The sequence below is a fragment of the Colobus angolensis genome, unplaced genomic scaffold (genome assembly GCF_000951035.1).
Source record: "Colobus angolensis palliatus isolate OR3802 unplaced genomic scaffold, Cang.pa_1.0 Scaffold104, whole genome shotgun sequence".
NCBI lineage: Eukaryota > Metazoa > Chordata > Mammalia > Primates > Cercopithecidae > Colobus > Colobus angolensis.
The window spans coordinates 9,573,195-9,592,297 of NW_012111364.1; the positions used below are offsets into that span (position 1 = coordinate 9,573,195).

The window sequence follows — 19,103 nt, forward strand, 5'->3', positions numbered from 1 at the left end:
TAGCTTAATATCCAATTTATATTTATGCATTAATTGGAATTACTTTGGGGGATGGTGGAGTTTGGGGTTCTTTTAAAATTTTCATCTTTGAAATGTTCACCTTTAATGAATTTTTTTTTTTTTTTAAATAACGGAGCTTATCACTTTTTTTGATGGAAAGATGACTTATTTAGTACAAGTTGGTAGTAAATACACAAGATACCATGATGTGTACTTTTTTGTAAGTTTTGAAGAAAAATTAACACAAAAGAAAAATGTTAAATGTTTAAAAAGAAACAATTTCTCAAACACCTCCTCTTGATTCTGACAACTTGGGTGGGTTAATGGGCTTATGTCACAGAAATGGCATTTTTTCCTCCCTGGTATCAGGATACTTCATAAACTTTAACAAGAAGAGTAAGCCAGAAGTTTTCTTAGCAATATGAATTAAGAATATAAAAGCCATTGAATGATGTGGATGGAAGTTTTTATATGGTTATGGCTGCATATGGAAATGAAATGCTTTAAATGGCCCCTTTCGAGAAGAGTCTCTTGCTTCACACTCTATTCTTTCTTCTATATAACATCTGGTGCTTTCAGTTCCCCTTTTTTGTAAAGTGCTGGAGGTTAACAAATAAAATACAGTAGTTCCCCCTTAACCACGGGGGATACAAACCAAGATCCCCAGCAGATGCCTGAAACAGTAGATAGCAGAGTCCATCCACCAGTAATGTAGTAAGAATTAAATAGGATAATGTAATGTAAAACAATTAGCACACTGCCTGAGAGTAAAACTCCACTGCACACAACTATTTTTTTGGGTACTTTGCCTCTAATAGAAGGTGAGTTCCTTGACAGCAACAAATATAATTTGCCACTTTATCCCTATTATCTAGATCAATACTTTTAGTAGGCACTCAAACGTTGGTTAAACGATTTGGAACTAAATTTGTCTGGAGTTTAGGTAAGGAATTGCAAATTTTTAAAAAGGGAATACATGCTAGGGCCAGGCTGTGGAAGGTCTCATATTCTGAGGTTATATTCATTTTATTCAACAGGTCGCAGTGACCATTTTTAAGATGTGAGAGAGGACTGCCTTAATACTGAACACTGAAATCTTTTATCTATAAAGGTTAAGTTTTTCTCCTCACTGGTTTTCAAGTTTTTAAGCACCCATATTTTCACTGAGTAAGTTCTAGAAGGAAACATTTCCTTAAGAAAGAGGAAACTGCAGGATAATGCGGGCATCAATTCTCTGAGTGCTCTCTCTTCCTTCTTTCAGCAACTTCTAAGCTGGTGAGAGGGAAATGAGGTTCACAAAAGATACACAATTTAAAAAAAAGTCTTAAAACACATCCATTTTGATAGAAAACAGAGGCAGCCGGGCATGGAGGCTCACGCATATAATCCCAACACTCTGGCAGGCCAAACCATTTAAAGACCAGCTTGGGCAACACAAGAAGACCCTGTCTCTATAAAAAAAAAAAAAAAAAAAAAAAATGGGAGCAATGAAAAGTCTTAAGAAACTAAAGACTTGCTGCTGCCAATTAGAAGAAAAAGAAAAGGTAAAAGAAAAAACCATGGAATGAGAGATGAGTAAGAGAAGGTTCCAAGAGCTATAAATTCAAAGGCCAAAAAAGAAATTCAGTCAGACAAGCAGGTTTGTAAAAATTACTTTACAAATCAGGAATTGTCTCTGTGGCCAATTATTCTAAACACATAGTTACCGTCACTTCATCAAATAAACTGCTTATTACATAAACCTTATCAACATGAAAATGCAGTGGTTTTAATACTTCAATTACATTAAAAATCCAGTTATTAAAATCATAACTATCCTTTTTCTTTCTGCCTCTGATATATACACACCCACACTCACCTACCCACACCCCACCAAAAAGTATAAAAACAAGGGAGACAGTCATGAGTAGAACTAAGGGAAAAGTTGAATATTACTTCTCTTCCAAACTTTTGTCCTGGATTTTATCACCACCTTTCCACAATCTAACAATTAGACAAGAAAATTAATGAGAATGAACTGTTATAGAAGGGGAGACAATGCAGTTTAGGTAGTTCTATGAAAAAAAAATTGAAGCTTACAAAAGTCAAAACCTGATTAGTTGTAAAAATGAAGACACCGTAACCAAATTAGTTCTATGACAGCACATTATTCGGCAGTTCTAGAAATGAAGAAGTACTGTTAATCTTTCACTGGGCATTCATTAGAAAAGTCAAAGAGCCTAAGTTCTAGGATTGAATCTCATTTTTTAAAAAATGAGTATTTTGTTATTTCAAAGTAAGCTGTTGTATTCAACTGCACTACACAGGGGCAATATATAAGAAAGTATATAATGCCCTGGACAAATTTTCAGTCCTGGAGAAAAGCAATATTGGTAACAATACAAGAAACACTAGCACATTTAGTAGAAGAAACGATGCAATGCAGAGACAGTTTTAAGTTCCAGGGAGCAATACAAAATGTATTAATTAGTAACAAACTCATGGCAAAACAAAGTTCACTTCTGTTTTACTAATATAGATGTATTTGGAGAATGCCAATGTTGCTGAACTTACTCCACTTCAGTTGTTAAATGTTCATTCATTCTTAACCACTAAAAAATTCTCCTTTGGAAAATCCATATTGTCAGCATTATTAGACTTTAAGACGAAAAATGTGTTTAGCTCTGTAGAGTACTTCCCCTTAACAAGGAGATAAATTCAGCAAGAATCTTCTTGTATCCTTTCCAGTACTATGAAGTCATACCTTTGGAAAACTTAAAAGAGGTTTAATTGTATATATTTAGGTAAATATATCTACTTCCCAATGACTTAACAATTGCCAGTACAGCTAGTTGGAAAATATTTAGCTGTCTGAATATGTTAAATTATATAACTCTACTACTAAAGTAGTATGAAGTGATATTTGTCTCCTCAGCTTTTCTAAAGCTGTCTAATCCAAATAACAGTGTGTATGCATGCTTGCATGTGGACACACACATGCTAATAAAGAACATACTGGGTAGTAGATTACTGAAAAATCAAGACATATAGGCTAGACTCAAGGGCCTTATGAAATCTGTAACTGTTTACCTAGGAAGACATAAAATACTAGGTCTATTTTTATTCATATCCTGAAATTCCCAGACAAATCTATCAATAGACTTGAGCTCTGGATGAAGCATGCCTAAAAACACAAAGTTTTTCAGCCTATAGTTTACATTTCAATTTCAGTAAGCCTTCACATATACATATACCCACAGCATGATTAAGCAAGGGTGGAAACTTTTTTTTTTTAACACATAGTTGGAACAAATAATTTCATAGATAAAAGTAATTTCTGAAGTACATAAAAAGTGTCTGTTATTCAACATTCAAGTCTCTGCTCAAATGTTACTTCCTAGTCTTCCTTAATACCCCATCCAGAAAATTGTTCTGATAATATTTTTATTTTCCTAATACCACTCTCTGAAATACTTGTTTATTCATCTACTAGCTTATTTTCTCTTTTTTTTTTTTTTTGAGACGGAGTCTCGCTCTGTCGCCCAGGCTGGAGTGCAGTGGCCGGATCTCAGCTCACTGCAAGCTCCGCCTCCCGGGTTTATGCCATTCTCTCGCCTCAGCCTCCCGAGTAGCTGGGACTACAGGCGCCCGCCACCTCGCCCGGCTAATTTTTTGTATTTTTTTTTTTTTAGTAGAGACGGGGTTTCACTGTGTTAGCCAGGATGGTCTTGATCTCCTGACCTCGTGATCCACCCGTCTCGGCCTCCCAAAGTGCTGGGATTACAGGCTTGAGCCACCGCGCCCGGCCTACTAGCTTATTTTCTAACTCTAGAATTAAGACATACTGTATGTCTTGCTCACCACTGTATTTCTAGCAGATGCTTGGCACAATTATTTGTTGAATAAACTAATTTCTCTGTGTATGCGACAGATCAAAATATACCAAGGAGCACAGAAGCAATCTCTCTCTAAATACATGAGATTCTCTCCCCTCCTCTGCCCCCACCCATCTAGACACACTTACCTGGACTATAGAGTGTTTCTAATTTTTTTACAGTGTATTATTCTCAGTCAGAGGTGGAATATTTTGTTGCTTTAAAGTAAGTAATATATATTGCAGTAAAACTTATGTAAGCCTATTCAAACTAAATAGCTTTGATGGGAAAACAATTTTAAACTTTTGGAAAAATAACACCAAACTACCCATAAAAGACAACATTTATCTCACAACTTTTATATTGGTTAAAAATAATCAGATGAAACAACTTTGAACACGGCAATTTATTTTATGCATTATTTAAATCCGCTGTTTAAAAATGTTCAAAAGGCACTTCAAGAAACATTTAAAAATACATTTTTCTGACTTAATGGTGATCACTTAAAATAAGCAAGTCACCAGACATTTTTAAACCATTCATAACACCATTACCTTAAATAATTTTTAAATTCCAAAACACAAACATTCACTATGTAGTACAACACACTGCTTAGCAGTAAGATTAGTTTCCCTCTAATAATATACTTCATGTAGGTTATTAATTTGCAGGGCCCTGCAAAGTTACTAAAACTTAATATAAACTGAAAACTAGAGAGGTAAGGGAGTTGAAATAGCGCACAATTCAACTCTAAAACTTTAGAGTTGGTTTCTCTAAAGAGAATTTGTAAAATTCCTTATTCTAGCCTGTATTAAAGTTTTTATTTCAAATCTTATATATAAACACATTTTTAAAAAAATCAACAGAGGTTACATTAACATTTAGCATAAAATCTACCACAGGTTGTCTGCCATGTTGCTTCGGTATGTTTCTGTCAGGCCTACTATAAAGCAGAAAAATAAAGCAAATGAGATTGTTGTTGTTGTTTTTGAGAAAAGGGTGAGTGGAAGAATCCAAATAACTACTCCCTTTAATAACTGTAGATGTAGAATTAATTTAAAATTATAGATTTTTAAGCAGGGCAAGTATCTCCAAAGCCAGCAGGCATTATTCTTAGACTTTTACTTTCCGTTTCATAGGGAACCCTAATTAGTAAGTTTAAAATTATCAATTAAGTAATAAAAATTCTAATCACTATTAACAGCCAAATTAACCCTGTGAAGGCAGCATTTAAGAGTAACTAGAAAATGGAAGTTAGTAATAAAGCAAATAAAGAAGGGCAATAAACACAAGACAGAAACTGTCAAAGAATAATAGTCTAATGAACTGAAAACTTAAATGGCAAATAAAATGCTAGATATAATTTAATCAAGGGATTCTTTCAAGTATAATAAATAGTGCATCAACCTGGTAATAACTATAGTGTGACAGTCTCAAGTGAAAAATTAATACTCAAGAAAACTGTGAAAATAACCAGTTAGCAAATTTAATGCTCAAATCCAATTCCATATTAAAAAAATATTAAGAGCTGATCAGTGATTTATTTTCATACCTCATTACAGTAAGAAAAACTCCTCTGAAATTTGTATTTGAAAGCAAACTGGGACAAAAATCTGCTTTATGAACTTTCCACTAGAAAATACAAGCATACCATTATTAGAGAGCATAAGACATCAAAAGCCTTATGTTTTGAAACCATCCTAAAATCATTTACCAAATAACAAAGATCTTAATCTAAAAGATAGTGAATACATCATCATCATGAAATCTGGTTTTATGTGCTCTATGAAGTACTTGGAGAATTGCTTTTTTGTTTTTCTTTTGCTTTATTAGGTCAAACAAAACAATGAATTAGCAGAAAAACGTATATTATAAAATAGCATTTACTACTTCAATTTTTTTTTTTTAAACAATTGTGGAACTTTTTGATGACACTTATGTATGCTTTTAATAGATTATGTACTTATTAGTACTTAATGAACCCTTCCTGCCTCAACATAAAATTACTAAACTTGGAGAATTACAGATTTTACTGTGGGCCCTGATATTAGTCACTTTGGAGAAGCTAAAAATTTGGCCAAAAAGAATGATCCAATGACCCTTTAAGTTATCTTTGAGATTTAATATTGTGTGATCCTGTACTACAATGATTTAAAACATGTTTTTGAAAAATGTCTTAGTAATGGGGCAGTAATCTTCGTGTGTTTCAAACACTATTTGCACCAAAATCATGTAGGTTGTTGGGTACTGGTTCTCGAACTAGGATAAGAAAGACACCTGCAGAGTTTGCTTAAACACAACTGCTAGCCCCTGCCCTTACAGTATCTGATTTAGTAGATCTGAGATGGGGCCCTGAGAGAGGCTGCATGTCCAACAAAGCTCCCAGGTGATGTTAATGCTGTTTGTCGGGACCACACTTTTGACAATCGCTGCCCTAGGGTATCTGGTAAGAATGCATACTCTTGTGCCCCATGCTTAAATTAGAATTTCTGAGATTGGGGTTTTCGGATCTGCATTTAACAACATCCTGGGCAAGTGTGAGAACCAGTCCAAGAATCACTGTGACAATTTGGCTGGGTTAATTTGACTATTACTGGCCAATGTATCAGATGTCACATAACATATACATAAAAATGGAAATAATGCTAAATGAATAACCCCAAGCCTGAGATGGTTCAAATGAACACGTAGGGTTTGAATATAAATCCTACCTCTGTTACTTACTAGCTTTGTGACAGTGACAAAGTTACTTTAATTCTCTGAGTCTCAGTTTCCTTATCTATAATATGGGAAAAACACCCAAATGTTGAGGATTAACACTATTATACACAGATTATCTAAGTACAGTAACTAGCATACAGTTGGCACTTGATAAATAATAGCTGTTATTTCCTTATCTGGTCAAAGCAAATTTTTCATTCACTTAAATGCAGTATTTACACTCCAAGGTAACAGAATAATAATACAGTCTTCTATTTATTGCTCCCTATTCTGGGACAGACAGTGTTCTAAGAACCTTACATTTATTTAATCCTCATAAAAATCCTGTGAGGTAGGCAGTATTATCATCCCTAATTTACAGATGAGGAAATTGAGACATAGAGAGATTAAGTAAAATTGCTCAAGGTTACAAAAACAGTAAGTGTTGGAGCAAGAATTTAAATCCAAGCAAGTCTGACTCTATAGCCCAGGATTCATCACAACATTCATTTCCTATGAGCAAATCTTAAGGTTTTTGGATATTTATAGTAAACCATTTATACTTCTAGTCAAGTAACACATATGAAAATTCATGTACACACCATGGTGAAGAGTTGTTCAAAGAATCAAATGAATGCCTTGAAATTTTGGCAGATGATACTACCATGATAATAGGTAAAAACTGGTGCATGTTTTCACTATGTGGGCAGAGTAGTCCATGGTTAGCCAATGAAATGAACATCCTCTCAAATATACCATTCAAAGAGGTCATGATTTTGACATGTTTTGGCACAATAAATAAAATTACTTAGCTAGCTGGGCGCTGTGGCTCACACTTGTAATCCCAGCACTTTGGGAGGCCGAGGCGGGTGGATCACTTGAGTCAGGAGTTCAAGACCAGTCTGGCCAACATGGCAAAACCCCGTCTCTACTAAAAATATGAAAATTGGCTGGGTGTGGTGGCACGTGCCTATAATCCCAGCTACTCGGGAGGCTGAGGCAGGAGAATCGCACCACTGCAGTCCAGCCTCGGGGACAGAGTGAGACGGTCTCCGAAAAAAGGAATTACTTAGCTAAATAGCAGAGTCAGTGGCACGACAGCTATGTAAAACTGGCATAATGATAAACATAAGGGAAATGTAAATCTTTTATACCATAAAAATAATCTCATAGAAAGTCTGTAAAATATTCTGTTACGACACACTGAGTACTGCTAAACATAATAAAAAATTTCTTTCCTTTCAGAAACTCTTTAAACAGAGTCACTAAAAATAGAATGAAACATTTGTGAATGTTTTTGATGACAGTCTTGACTAGGTATTCTGCGTTGTTAGAACTATCCATTAGCAAAACAATTTTCCCAAAATAGCATCAACCTTCAGACTTATTTATAAATTAAGTATCTACTCTTTCAATATATAACATTTTTGTTTAAGCACTCTGCATTTTCTGTTGTTTTTAATTCTTGTCAAAAGCTTGCCACTATAACAGCCACCTCAGATCCTATAAATGAATTTTAAAACTCTGCTTTAAACAAGTTATGAAAGGCACAAATAAGTTCTCATCGCAACAGGATGACAATGAAATAAACCATAGCTATGTAGTTGGAAAGAGTTTAAAATAATCAATTTAAAATGTCAGTAATTCCTGAGAGTGGCACTGTTATAAGAAAAGCATCCTCAAATAGCATTAAATTTATTATTTACCCATAATTAACAATGGGTAAATTTGGGAACAAATATTGTAAAATACATGTTTACAAATGCTATGAATAGTTTGAGTAAATTAATAGTGGAGAATGGTATTCAAGAGTGGCTAAACATATTTAGAAGAGAGACAACAGAGATTCTGTAAAAGATTACCAATTAGAATCAAGTATATAATATAGTCAAGGCCCATGATAATTTTAAAGTGTGGTTTTATTAATGCACTTCAGGGTAAGTGCCAGTTTTATTTTAGCTTCTTCTGGAAGAAATACTACCAATTATAAATAATCACAGCAACATTTTCATTAGACAAAAACTCTGTGTGTGTGTGTGTGTGTGTGGAGGGGGGTGGATCATTTATATCATACTGCAAATATAAACTCAATTCTTGAGCTGTATTAACAACACTGAGCAACAATATTTCTTTCTAAAATTTTCTTTAAGGCAGATCTGTTTATTACTAACATGGTGCAGTATAGTTTTAGTAAATTTGATTATTTTAGTTTCTCAGTGACAATAATACAGATGGTCAGAAAACAGGTAACAAAATCTCTTTTCTAATTCCTCTACCTGGCCACCATTTTAAAAACACAAGTTCTTCATATATATAGATATATTTATATATTACTGTATCAAAACACATTTTAACAGACTTCACAGCTCATTTAAAGCTTCAGTTTATAGTCATTCATGTGAAAGGTTTCTATAAGGAATGTTCACTTAGAATTCCTCACTGGGATTCCAGTGTTCTACGTCAGAAATGCAGAAGTCCTTTTTCAGTGCAATGCTAGACATTTTACCTTTGTTCACTCATGATTTTCTTTCAAGGGTTTCCTAACTTCACTTTTGTATCTTCGTTTTTGTTTGCTTGACTAATTTCCTTTAGTGTATCTTCAGGTAAGGTAGGTTGATATCTGTATAAATAACCATATGGACGAAGATGATAAACGAGGTATTCTAACTCATACATAGTTGTAGAATCAACATAGTGAAAAGAAACTGCAAGATCAGAACAGCAACCAGGACCCTAAAAAAGTAGTGGAAACAGGCATTGTTAATAAACAGCACATTGCTAGCATACAATATTTACATACTTATAAAGGACAAGCTAATTTTAAAAGAATGCAAACATTAAAGATGGCAAAGTAAAGCAGAGGAACCTAATATACTAGACCTGTGGAATAAATCAATAGTTTACTTAGATGTCCTAATGATTTAAAACTAATTGAAATTGGTGAAACCAAGTGAAATTGTGGAAAGTATTTTTAACTGAACTAATATTCTCTCACACTCTTTAGCAGATAATATTATTGAGATTTCTTCAGATCAAAGGAGCAGCTATACAAAGGACAAATCTCCTCCAACATCTGCCTTCTCTTCCTCGTTTTCTCACTGTAATTTTTTGCGTGGCTCAGACTCGGAAAGATACCTCTGGGGCATTCAGTGACTACAAAGCCTTGCCCATTAGGTGTCTACAACCCAATACACTTCATCTACATATATCAACCCAAACAGTACAGTATTTGAGACAAAGCTCTCAAGCTAGACTTGGGTTTGAACCCAAATTTTGTGGGCTAGTATACGACCTTGAGTAAGCTATTTATTCTCTGTAAGATTCAATTTCCACATCTGTAAAAGGTGGTTATTTAAAGGAGACAATGTGTGTAAAATGCTTAGAATTACCCTTTGCTTAAAATAAATGCTCAATAAATGTTAGCTATTATTGACTGAAAAATCGTATCAGGTGGCCCTCAGGTAGGTCAGATTTAAACCTTTGTCCAATTATGTAATTCTCATAAATTCCTAATAGGATTGGTATGAGAACAAAGTTTAAAATAAAACAACAATACAATGAACAAGAAAGCAATAAAATTAAGAAGACAAAAAGAGACGAATTAAGCAGTCAACCTAGAGTCAGAATTGGTATCTGGAGAATGTTAGTGTCATCTAGGTGACTCCAACAAAACTTCAGGCTCCATCTGACATCTTTGTAAAGAATGAGGGAGATAGTCTAGCAAGTTCCAAGAGAAGATGCATATTGATTGAATATTTAATAAATCTAGTAATTCATGTTTGGAAGTATGTAGCTTACAGTGTAGTAAAAGTTATCAAACTGTCCACTGCATTTTCTCTGCTGTTATCTCTGAACTTTCCTTTGAAACACACACTGGATATGTGGATTCTTAGACAACCTAGTCTTGCACCTTTAGGAAATATCAGAATAAAAGCAAATAGGAAAAATAACCAGATAAGTCAACTTGTGATTATCTAAACTAGCTCTGTCCAACAGATATGTGAGCCATATAGTAGCCACATTAAAAATGTGAAAAAAAGAAAAAAATAAATGAAATTTATTTAACTGAAAAATTTCATCATATTGTTTTAACACGCAATAGTTTTACAATGATTAATTAAACCATTCTTGAAACTAGGTGTGTATTTTATTTATGGCATGTCTCAATTTGGACTAGCCAAATTTCAAGTGCTCAATAACCACATGTACCTTAGTGATTATACTGTCCAGTGCATATTAAACTTAAGGACTAGACCAGTAATAGTTTTAAATTGCTGACCTCTGGAAGCAATTTTTATGTTCTCTAAAATAATTAATATTTTTGATAAGATTTACTGCATTATGTTACTCTTATTTATATCTTACTGGATAGTCAGGATTCTGTTAAGCATTTATGCAATAAAAGACAATAAAAGAAAAAAGCTATAATTATTAGAAAACAAGAGCTAGCAGACAATGGAATTCAGTTACAAAGCCAGATTTTAAAGATGCTTAAAAAGAAAACCAAACAAGTAAGTTTTCATACATATCAGTAAAAAGGTTAAGTTTTTAAAAAGCCCAAGTAACAGAAATATTGCGTACCTACGGAAATAGTTTATAAAACTTGACCAAAGGACCTAAAAGACAACTTAAAAAAAAATCCTGGGCAGTTATCCCTAAATTAATGAGTTTGTATGCAAAGATAAAGAAATGAGTTGCCAAAACACTTAGGAAAAAAGAAGAGTTAATTTGCCCTTAGAATAATAACTTAAAACTACTGTAAAGCTACAAGGTTCAAAACAATACGGTGCTGGGCCAAAATCAAATTAGAACAATGGCATAGAACTGAAATCTCAGATACAGATCCTACTATAAGTAAGGGCTATAGTGTACGATAAAGGAGATATTTTAGATCAGTAATGAGTTAAAAAATGGCAGTAGAATAATCAACAATTTAAAAAAAATCAGGAGCTCTCTACCTCAATTATGTACTAATATGTTTCAGACAGAATAATGTAAATGAAACTGAAGAATACAATAAATCATATTTGACCACTTCTGACCTACAGAAAAATCAATTTTTCATGTAGAGAGATATACATAAACAATTACACATATATTTTAAATCTACCATATTAAGACTCACTGCAACTGCTCTGGTGAAAAGTCTATTACTAAGAAGGTGGAGTGGGAAGGGAACTGTTTAAGAGTCAGTTCTGAACAAGAAATTTAGGAATGTAACTCATGAATTAGAGTATCTTTTACCCTGACTCGCTAGATAAAAATTTTCTGTATTTTCAGTAATTAGTATATAGAAAAAAAAGTATGTATAAGATTTAAACTCATTTAGGGGGAAGAAAACTTACTAAATGATAGATGGATAATAATAGAATTTTAGTTTCACGCTGGGTTTATGTAAGAATCTCCTGATGAAGAACAGGCAATGTCAGATTGATGGGTCAATTTTGGTACTCTGAATTCTGTTTTATGGTCTTCAACATAATTACATAAATTTTTATAGAAAGAACAAATGTGCCATCCATTTAATAAACCACTGCAAAGTAAATAAAGGATGCACTATATTTATTTTGTTCATATAAAGCATATTGTTAGGTATACTTTATTTGCAAATAGGAATTATAGGCAGTACTTTTGAAAGGAAGGCTATTTTACTGTTTACAAAATAATGACAATTATGATGTCCCTTTGCTACTCTTGTATGTATGCCCAACATCAGATACTCTTAGTAATATCTTATATGCATTTGGATGTATTTGCTACATGTTTATACTCTTGAATTTGGGTAAATTTTTTATATGGGAAAAGGATACAGAATTAAGAAAGGAAAAGATCAAGTCATCTTGGAATGGTCAGAATATATTAAGAAAAGTTTACATCAAACAAGCATCCAAAGTGGTACTCTCACTAAAACAGAAAAACAGATTATGAAGAGTTTCCTCTTAAAGCTGATTACCTAAAGTTCGGGTCAGATGTTCTAGGACAGGATCTCTGAACCATGGTACTACTGACATTTTGGGCAAGAGTAATTCTTTGTTGTAGGAGGCTGTCCTGTGCATTTTAGGATGTTTAGCATTTACTAGGTTTATAATGTAGTGGGTTTTTACCCATTAGATGCCAGTAGCAGCCTCCTAGCTGTAACAAACAAAAATGTCTCCAGACCTTGCCAAATGTCCTCTGGAGGAAAAATTGCCCTGGGTTGAGAATCACTGTTCCAGATGATGATTTGAAAGCATTGCCTTATGAAGATGAGAGTAGTAGCATGAAATCTATTATTTTTATGTTAGGTCCAGAGAAAAGAAGGCATAGAGAACTAGTGACTTCCCTAAAGGCATTAGTAGTAACAGAATTGAGTCTAAAAGCTAGGTTTCATGATCCCTGGTCTCATTTAATTATCCACTGAGGCAATGCTTATAATAGTGAACATAGCAGATACGTAATTAACACTGATAAATCTCAATGTTGTATGAAAAGGGGAAGTTGTAGAAAGATGCTTATTTAAAAATCTGAAAAAAAATACTATATATTATTGATACATAAACATGTAGAAAAATATAAAACATTCATGTTAATGAGTAATATTAAATTCATGACAGTGGTTAACTCCAGGGAAGGAGGTTGGAGAGGGTACACAGGCCTCAACTATAGCATTTTTTTCTTTAAAATACTCTGAAACAAATGTAAAAGATTAATATTTGGTAAAGATGGGGCATAAGTACAATGCATATTCTGAAATATTTGTACAACTGGAATACTTCATAAAATAATGTACTTTAGATACAATTCTCAGGAATGTGAGCCAAGGCTTAGTAAATGCTTACTGTGTGAAGGGCTGTACTATGTTGTAATTACAACTAAATAAGACAAGTACATTATGTCCATCTTACAAATGAGGAAACTAAGGCTCAGAAGTCAGACAAATCCTGTCCATCCAAGGTCGTTCGGCTATTAAGTGGGAGAGCAGGATTTGACTCTAGGTCTTTCTGAACCTCCACTAAATCCTCCTGATGACTAGAAGGCTCTTTACCCAGATCTTCACACAGCTTGCTCTCTAATATCACTCAGGTTTCTGCTCAAAAGTCACCTCTTTGAGAGGCCTTCCTTAATCACCCAAACCAGAGGACTCCATCCCATTCTGGGTCACTCTACATCCCCTTACTTGGCTTATTTTTCTTCAGGGCACTTACTACTAAAATCCTCTTTTATCTTTATAAGTCTGCCTGTTTACTGTATATCTCCTCATCCAGAATGTAAGGTTCACGAGAACTGGAACTTGGCTGTGATTTACTTCTACATTCTCAGTGCCTGGCATATAACCAATAGATGTTTGCTAAGTGACTACTGCTGACGTCCCTGTTCTCTATTTTGTTATACTGTCACTCTATTTAAAAAGACTACGAAAGGGCCAGGTGTGGTGGCTCATGCCTGTAATCCCAACACTTTGGGAAGCCGAGGCTGGTGGATCACAAGGGTCAGGAGATCGAGACCATCCTGGCTAATGGTCTTGGAAACCCCATCTCTACTAAAAATACAAAAAATTAGCCAGGCGTGGTGGCAGGCACCTGTAGTCCCAGCTATTCGGGAGGCTGAGGCAAGAGAATGGTGTGAACCTGGGAGGTGGAGTTTGCAGTGAGCGGAGATGCGCCACTGCACTACAGTCTGGGAGGCAGAGTGAGACTCCGTCTCAAAAACAAAATAAATAAATAAGAAAGTCCTCATTATTGGTACTAAAGAAACATACACATATTAACACGTTTTTATCAACAAAATTCAGTCAGTCCAAGTATTAACACAGTAATAAAATTTCTAAACTTACCTCTACAGGAGGATAATAGTTGTAATTCCAGTACCAAAAGGTTCTAGGTAGGTAACCTTTAATTAAATGGTGTTCTGGCACAAAGGGATGAAAAGTTTCTTTTCCAGTGGTATCTCTGGAATCTCCTGCTTCTACATTTATAATTTCCATGCATCTCCCCAGTGCTAAGTCTTCAATGGAGGAACTATGAGTACACTTGTCTGTTTTAAATGCATCAACAAATCTTTTCAAGGCTTCTTTGCTTAGTACATATCCTGCTCCTCCACTCATGTAGCCCTGCTTTACATAGGGCTTAAATCTTCTCCCAAAGTAAATGGGTTCTTCAGGGTCGTATTTTGAAAGAAGCCACCTCAAATTGTCTAGTATGACATATGTGTCATCATCTGCTTTCAAAAACCAATCAGCATCTTCTAAATAATGTTCATGAACATACTGAAACGCTTTAATTGTTTTCCAGTATAGTTGATCTCTGCCTTCTTTGGTTTTCAATCCCACAGCAGGGAAGTCTTTATTTTCTTCTGAACTCATAAACAACACTTTGTTACAACGCTGGGCCCATGTAGCTTTGACATGTTTGGCCTTTTTCTCTAGGTTTTGAGGGCCGGTCATAACCCAGCAAAGAATTTTAACTTTCTGATAGAGGTTTTCAGCGATGTCTGTGTTCTCATCTATTAAACAAAACATTTTAAAAAGTTATTTACATAGATGTAAAATCCAAATATTAATAAATTATACTGAAGAAAGCATTTTCCTAATTTCAAAGGCCCTCCTATTTATCCCTCTATTAGTGATTTAGCCAAAGGAAAGCAAAACTCATCCTAATGTGAACTGACATTCTGATTTATTGGTTTCACGTCAGTTTTATCCAAGACATCACTGGAGCTAATAAGAGTTGACATTATAATCTAAATTCTTCTCAAACTGTAGTTTACCAATTAAAAGCAATAGCATCACCTGGGAGCTTGTTAGAAATGCATAATCTTAGGTCCCAACCCAGATCTACTGAATCAGAATCAGCATTGTAATAAGTTCTCCTGGTGCTTCACAGCCATGCTAAATGCTGCCTTAAATAGTCTCTGCTTGGCACTTCACAGAAGAAAGCAGCTGGTTTTTAATAGATTATTGACAGAAATTTCTAACTGCTCTGAATGAGTTTCTGAAGAGCAGGAAAGACATGTTGCTGAAGTGGCAGTTCATTTTTGAAGTTCACAAGAATCAACTATAAAGAATTTCTACAAGTACCCAGAGGTGGTAAAAGTTCAAAGCACAGGAATTGAGATTACTTCCTGATAGTAACATACCTCATTCCAAAATGTAAATCTACCAATCAAAAACAGAAAAGAACAATGGTAGACATGGCAATTACAAGACTCTAGAGCACTGCTCTTTAAACTACTGGTTTGCAAAGAAAGAAGGAGCTTATACCAGAATATAAAGCAACACATTACTTTGAAAAAAGGCCTACCATTAGAACCAACCAACCAAAATGTCCACTTAACTAAGCAGTGAGCTTAAAACTGATTTACATCCTAGTGTAACCTCATTATCTTGTGCAGACAGTTTAAAAACTGTCAGGCCAGGACCGCATTTTAAGTAACACTGGTGTACAGGAAGAGCTCAATGATGAGATTCTAGATGAGTACTTCTTAAGCTATCTGTGGCGAAAGGCCAATTTTTATTTCTAATATAGGTCTATACTGTGTAAATAGGATAAAAATGAATTATAAGAAAAACAAAACTAACAGAAATATAAAACACAAGCCCTATATTTTTATTTTTAGCTTCAGACAAAATTACTCCAATTACAATAAAAGTTTCTGCTTACTCTCAAATAAGCAGTCATTCTTTAGTTATAGGACCAGAATGAGTCTATGAACTGACTTTCAGTAGCAATGTTCTGGGCAGTATCCTGATGAAGTATGTGCTTAAAATTAAGGTCAAACAGTAAGTTACTTAGTCCTATGAGAAATTAACAATGAAGGCATAATATACTAGTTAACCAACTGAGAGGAAATAATGCGAAAAGTTGGGTGGAACATAAAAATATTCTCATGTCCCGGCTGGGCGTGGTGGCTCATGCCTGTAATCCCAGCACTTTGCAAGGCTGAGGTGGGCGGATCACGAGGTCAGGAGTTTGAGACCAGCCTGGCCAAAATGGTGAAACCCTGTCTCCACTAAAAAAAAAAAAATACAAAAAATTAGCCGGGCGTAGTAGCAGGTGCCTGTAATCCCAGCTACTCGGGAGGCTGAGGCAGGAGAATCACTGGAACCCAGGAGGCAGAGGTTGCAGTGGGCCAAGATCCTGCCACTGCACTCCAGCTCAGGGGACAGAGTGAGATTCTGCCTCAAAAAAAGAAAAACAAATTATGTCCCTCTGAATATCAAGATTCACAATCCAAAAGGACAATAGCAGACAAAATCACCCTACTTTGAGTCAGAAAGCATAGACATCTCATATCCTTCAGGAGCCCAATCTCTTAGCTATACAAATATACCAAACCTTGAATGGACAGAAATACTGAATGCAGGAATCCCCAATCTGTTTCATTCAGGCAAGACAGGTTTGTCCACTGCCGCTTGATAAATAATTTTCATTCACTAATTACTTTGTACTGGGCATGGGCTGGCAGAGGAGATGAAAAAATGAGTAAGACACATTTCCTGCTACAGAGGAAGTCAGTCCATTCAGGGAGCCTGAACCTGACACACAAACCAGTAATTGCTAACTAAGTAAGACATGTTATTATAGACATATGAACAAAGGATTCAATGTGCTGAAGGAAAAGAAAGTAGTGGCTAATAAATCCTACAGAGCAGTATGTAGGGACCTGGGTAGAACAAAAAGAAAGATAACAATAAAGAGATGACACAGAAAACAGGTTATAAGTTCACCAAAAGGAATGGTGAAGTTTGGCTGACTGCAGGTACATGGGTATAGCTGAAGGCTTGAATCAGAAATGCACCGTGGACTGAGAGGAAAAGATGAAAAATGGTAAAGAAGTATCATAGAATATACTGATAAATGGAATTGGCTAGCATGTGAAGGCAATCACCTACCATGATTTCATAATTTCTGGCACTGACAGATGCTAATGAGCTATATAAAATAAAGAATAGAGGAGGAAGAGCAACTTCTAGGAGTAGGAAGGAAAAGGAGACTCAATTTACACATGCTGAGTCTGAAGGGAGCAAACTTTTAGCATACCCCACATGTTGTAGGCCATTGAGCTGGACAAGTATGTATCTAATACACATGCCTACAGTGAGGCCTAGTATGGCCTACTGTTAGCAGGGAAATCTGGCTCCAGTTGATCATCTAAAGCCATGTAGCTATGCTACAGAGCAAATACACAGTGATCAAACTGTTCTGTAAGAATACAGAGCACCTGCTCAGAGCTGAATTACTGTTATATAAACAATCCCAAAATATGACATAGTGTGCATGTGTTTGCTAGTTGATAAAACGGAACCAGGCTTTGAAATCTCACCCTTCAACCTCTGATTGAGAGGTAGTGAAGAAGTAATTACTACTGGGAAGAGAAGAGAAGCAACTCTGAATAGTGGACCCTCTGCATCCCAGAATTCCCATAGTTTTCAAGCTACTTATATTATTTTCTGTCAAACCATATTTTGCAGAGATCTTTGCATTGTGTTAATGTGTTCCCACAATGTCTGGAACTGGGCTTAAGACAGTAAGAAATAGATGGAAATTAAAATTATGAGGGTTGATGATGTCACACAGATAAACAGCTGAAGGACAGAAACTTGGAGATAACACTTCAGGGACACATAAATAACTCAACTGAGAAAATCTGGTTAGAGGTAGGAGGCTAGGAGAAAATGAAGTCTTTAGAACGCATCCTTGGTTTTTAACTTCCTTGTTCTTTGTGCCTCTTGAGGAAAAAAAAGAGTTCTATTAACTATAAAAATATAAATTGAAATTTATATATACCTCAAGTTTCTCTAGGAAAATAAGACTTAAGCAAAAGCTATGACCAAAACAAATAACAAAAACCAAAGACACACATGTAACAAAACTGGACCTAAAAAAACATTTTCAGAAACAAATCTAATCTGAATAGTTATGCCCTTCCCCAAATCATGGTTTCTGAACCATTTCTACTTAAAAATTAATTCAAAATTAATATTCCCTAAATAAATCTGGGTTTTAGCAATTCACTTCTCTCAAGGCAAACCAAGAATTGTTATTTAGTATCTGGAATATATAGCCCATTTTAATCAACAGATATAGACAGGGATATGACAAAATTTAGACTAAAATACTACTTATATTTACTCCTTAATAAAGTAAACCATACCTTTATGTTGGCTAGAATCTGCATTGAAGTTCATTTGTCCTTCTAGATGATTCTGTCCATTATCATCTGAATGCCTCGCATGAGGATCATTATGAAGAACATTAGGCGGGATGTCACCCTGTTCTCCCAACAAAATACTAAATAGCTGAGAACATAAAAGAAATCCTATTGCTGATCCACAGAGGAAGGTTAAAAAATTCAGCCAGGATTTAGAGGCCATTTCCCGAAAGTGTATTTCTGTAAGAACAAAAATTAGCAGGATGTTATAAAATCAAAACTAGGTATATAACAGGAGTAAAAATTCTGGTAACATTTAGCTATAATGGAAAGTTAATTTCTAACAGTATTTAGCTATTTATTATCTATGAGTTTACCCCTCTATTTGCTGCTTAAACAGCACACTATGGAAAATTCATA

At 34.8% G+C, this 19,103-nt stretch overlaps 1 protein-coding gene across 1 annotated transcript in view; it reads right to left on the reverse strand.

Moving 5' to 3' along the window:
- Positions 1–4,242: 4,242 nt before the first annotated feature.
- C1GALT1 (core 1 synthase, glycoprotein-N-acetylgalactosamine 3-beta-galactosyltransferase 1) overlaps positions 4,243–19,103 on the reverse strand; it is an 87,526-nt gene continuing 72,665 nt past the window's right edge. The window contains exons 2-4 of the mRNA XM_011943182.1: positions 18,687–18,923; positions 14,368–15,035; positions 4,243–9,287 (exon numbers count right to left, since the gene is read on the reverse strand). Coding sequence (XP_011798572.1) covers positions 9,084–9,287; positions 14,368–15,035; positions 18,687–18,923 — 1,109 coding nt within the window. The 3' untranslated portion in view covers positions 4,243–9,083. The remainder of the gene's footprint in view (positions 9,288–14,367; positions 15,036–18,686; positions 18,924–19,103) is intronic.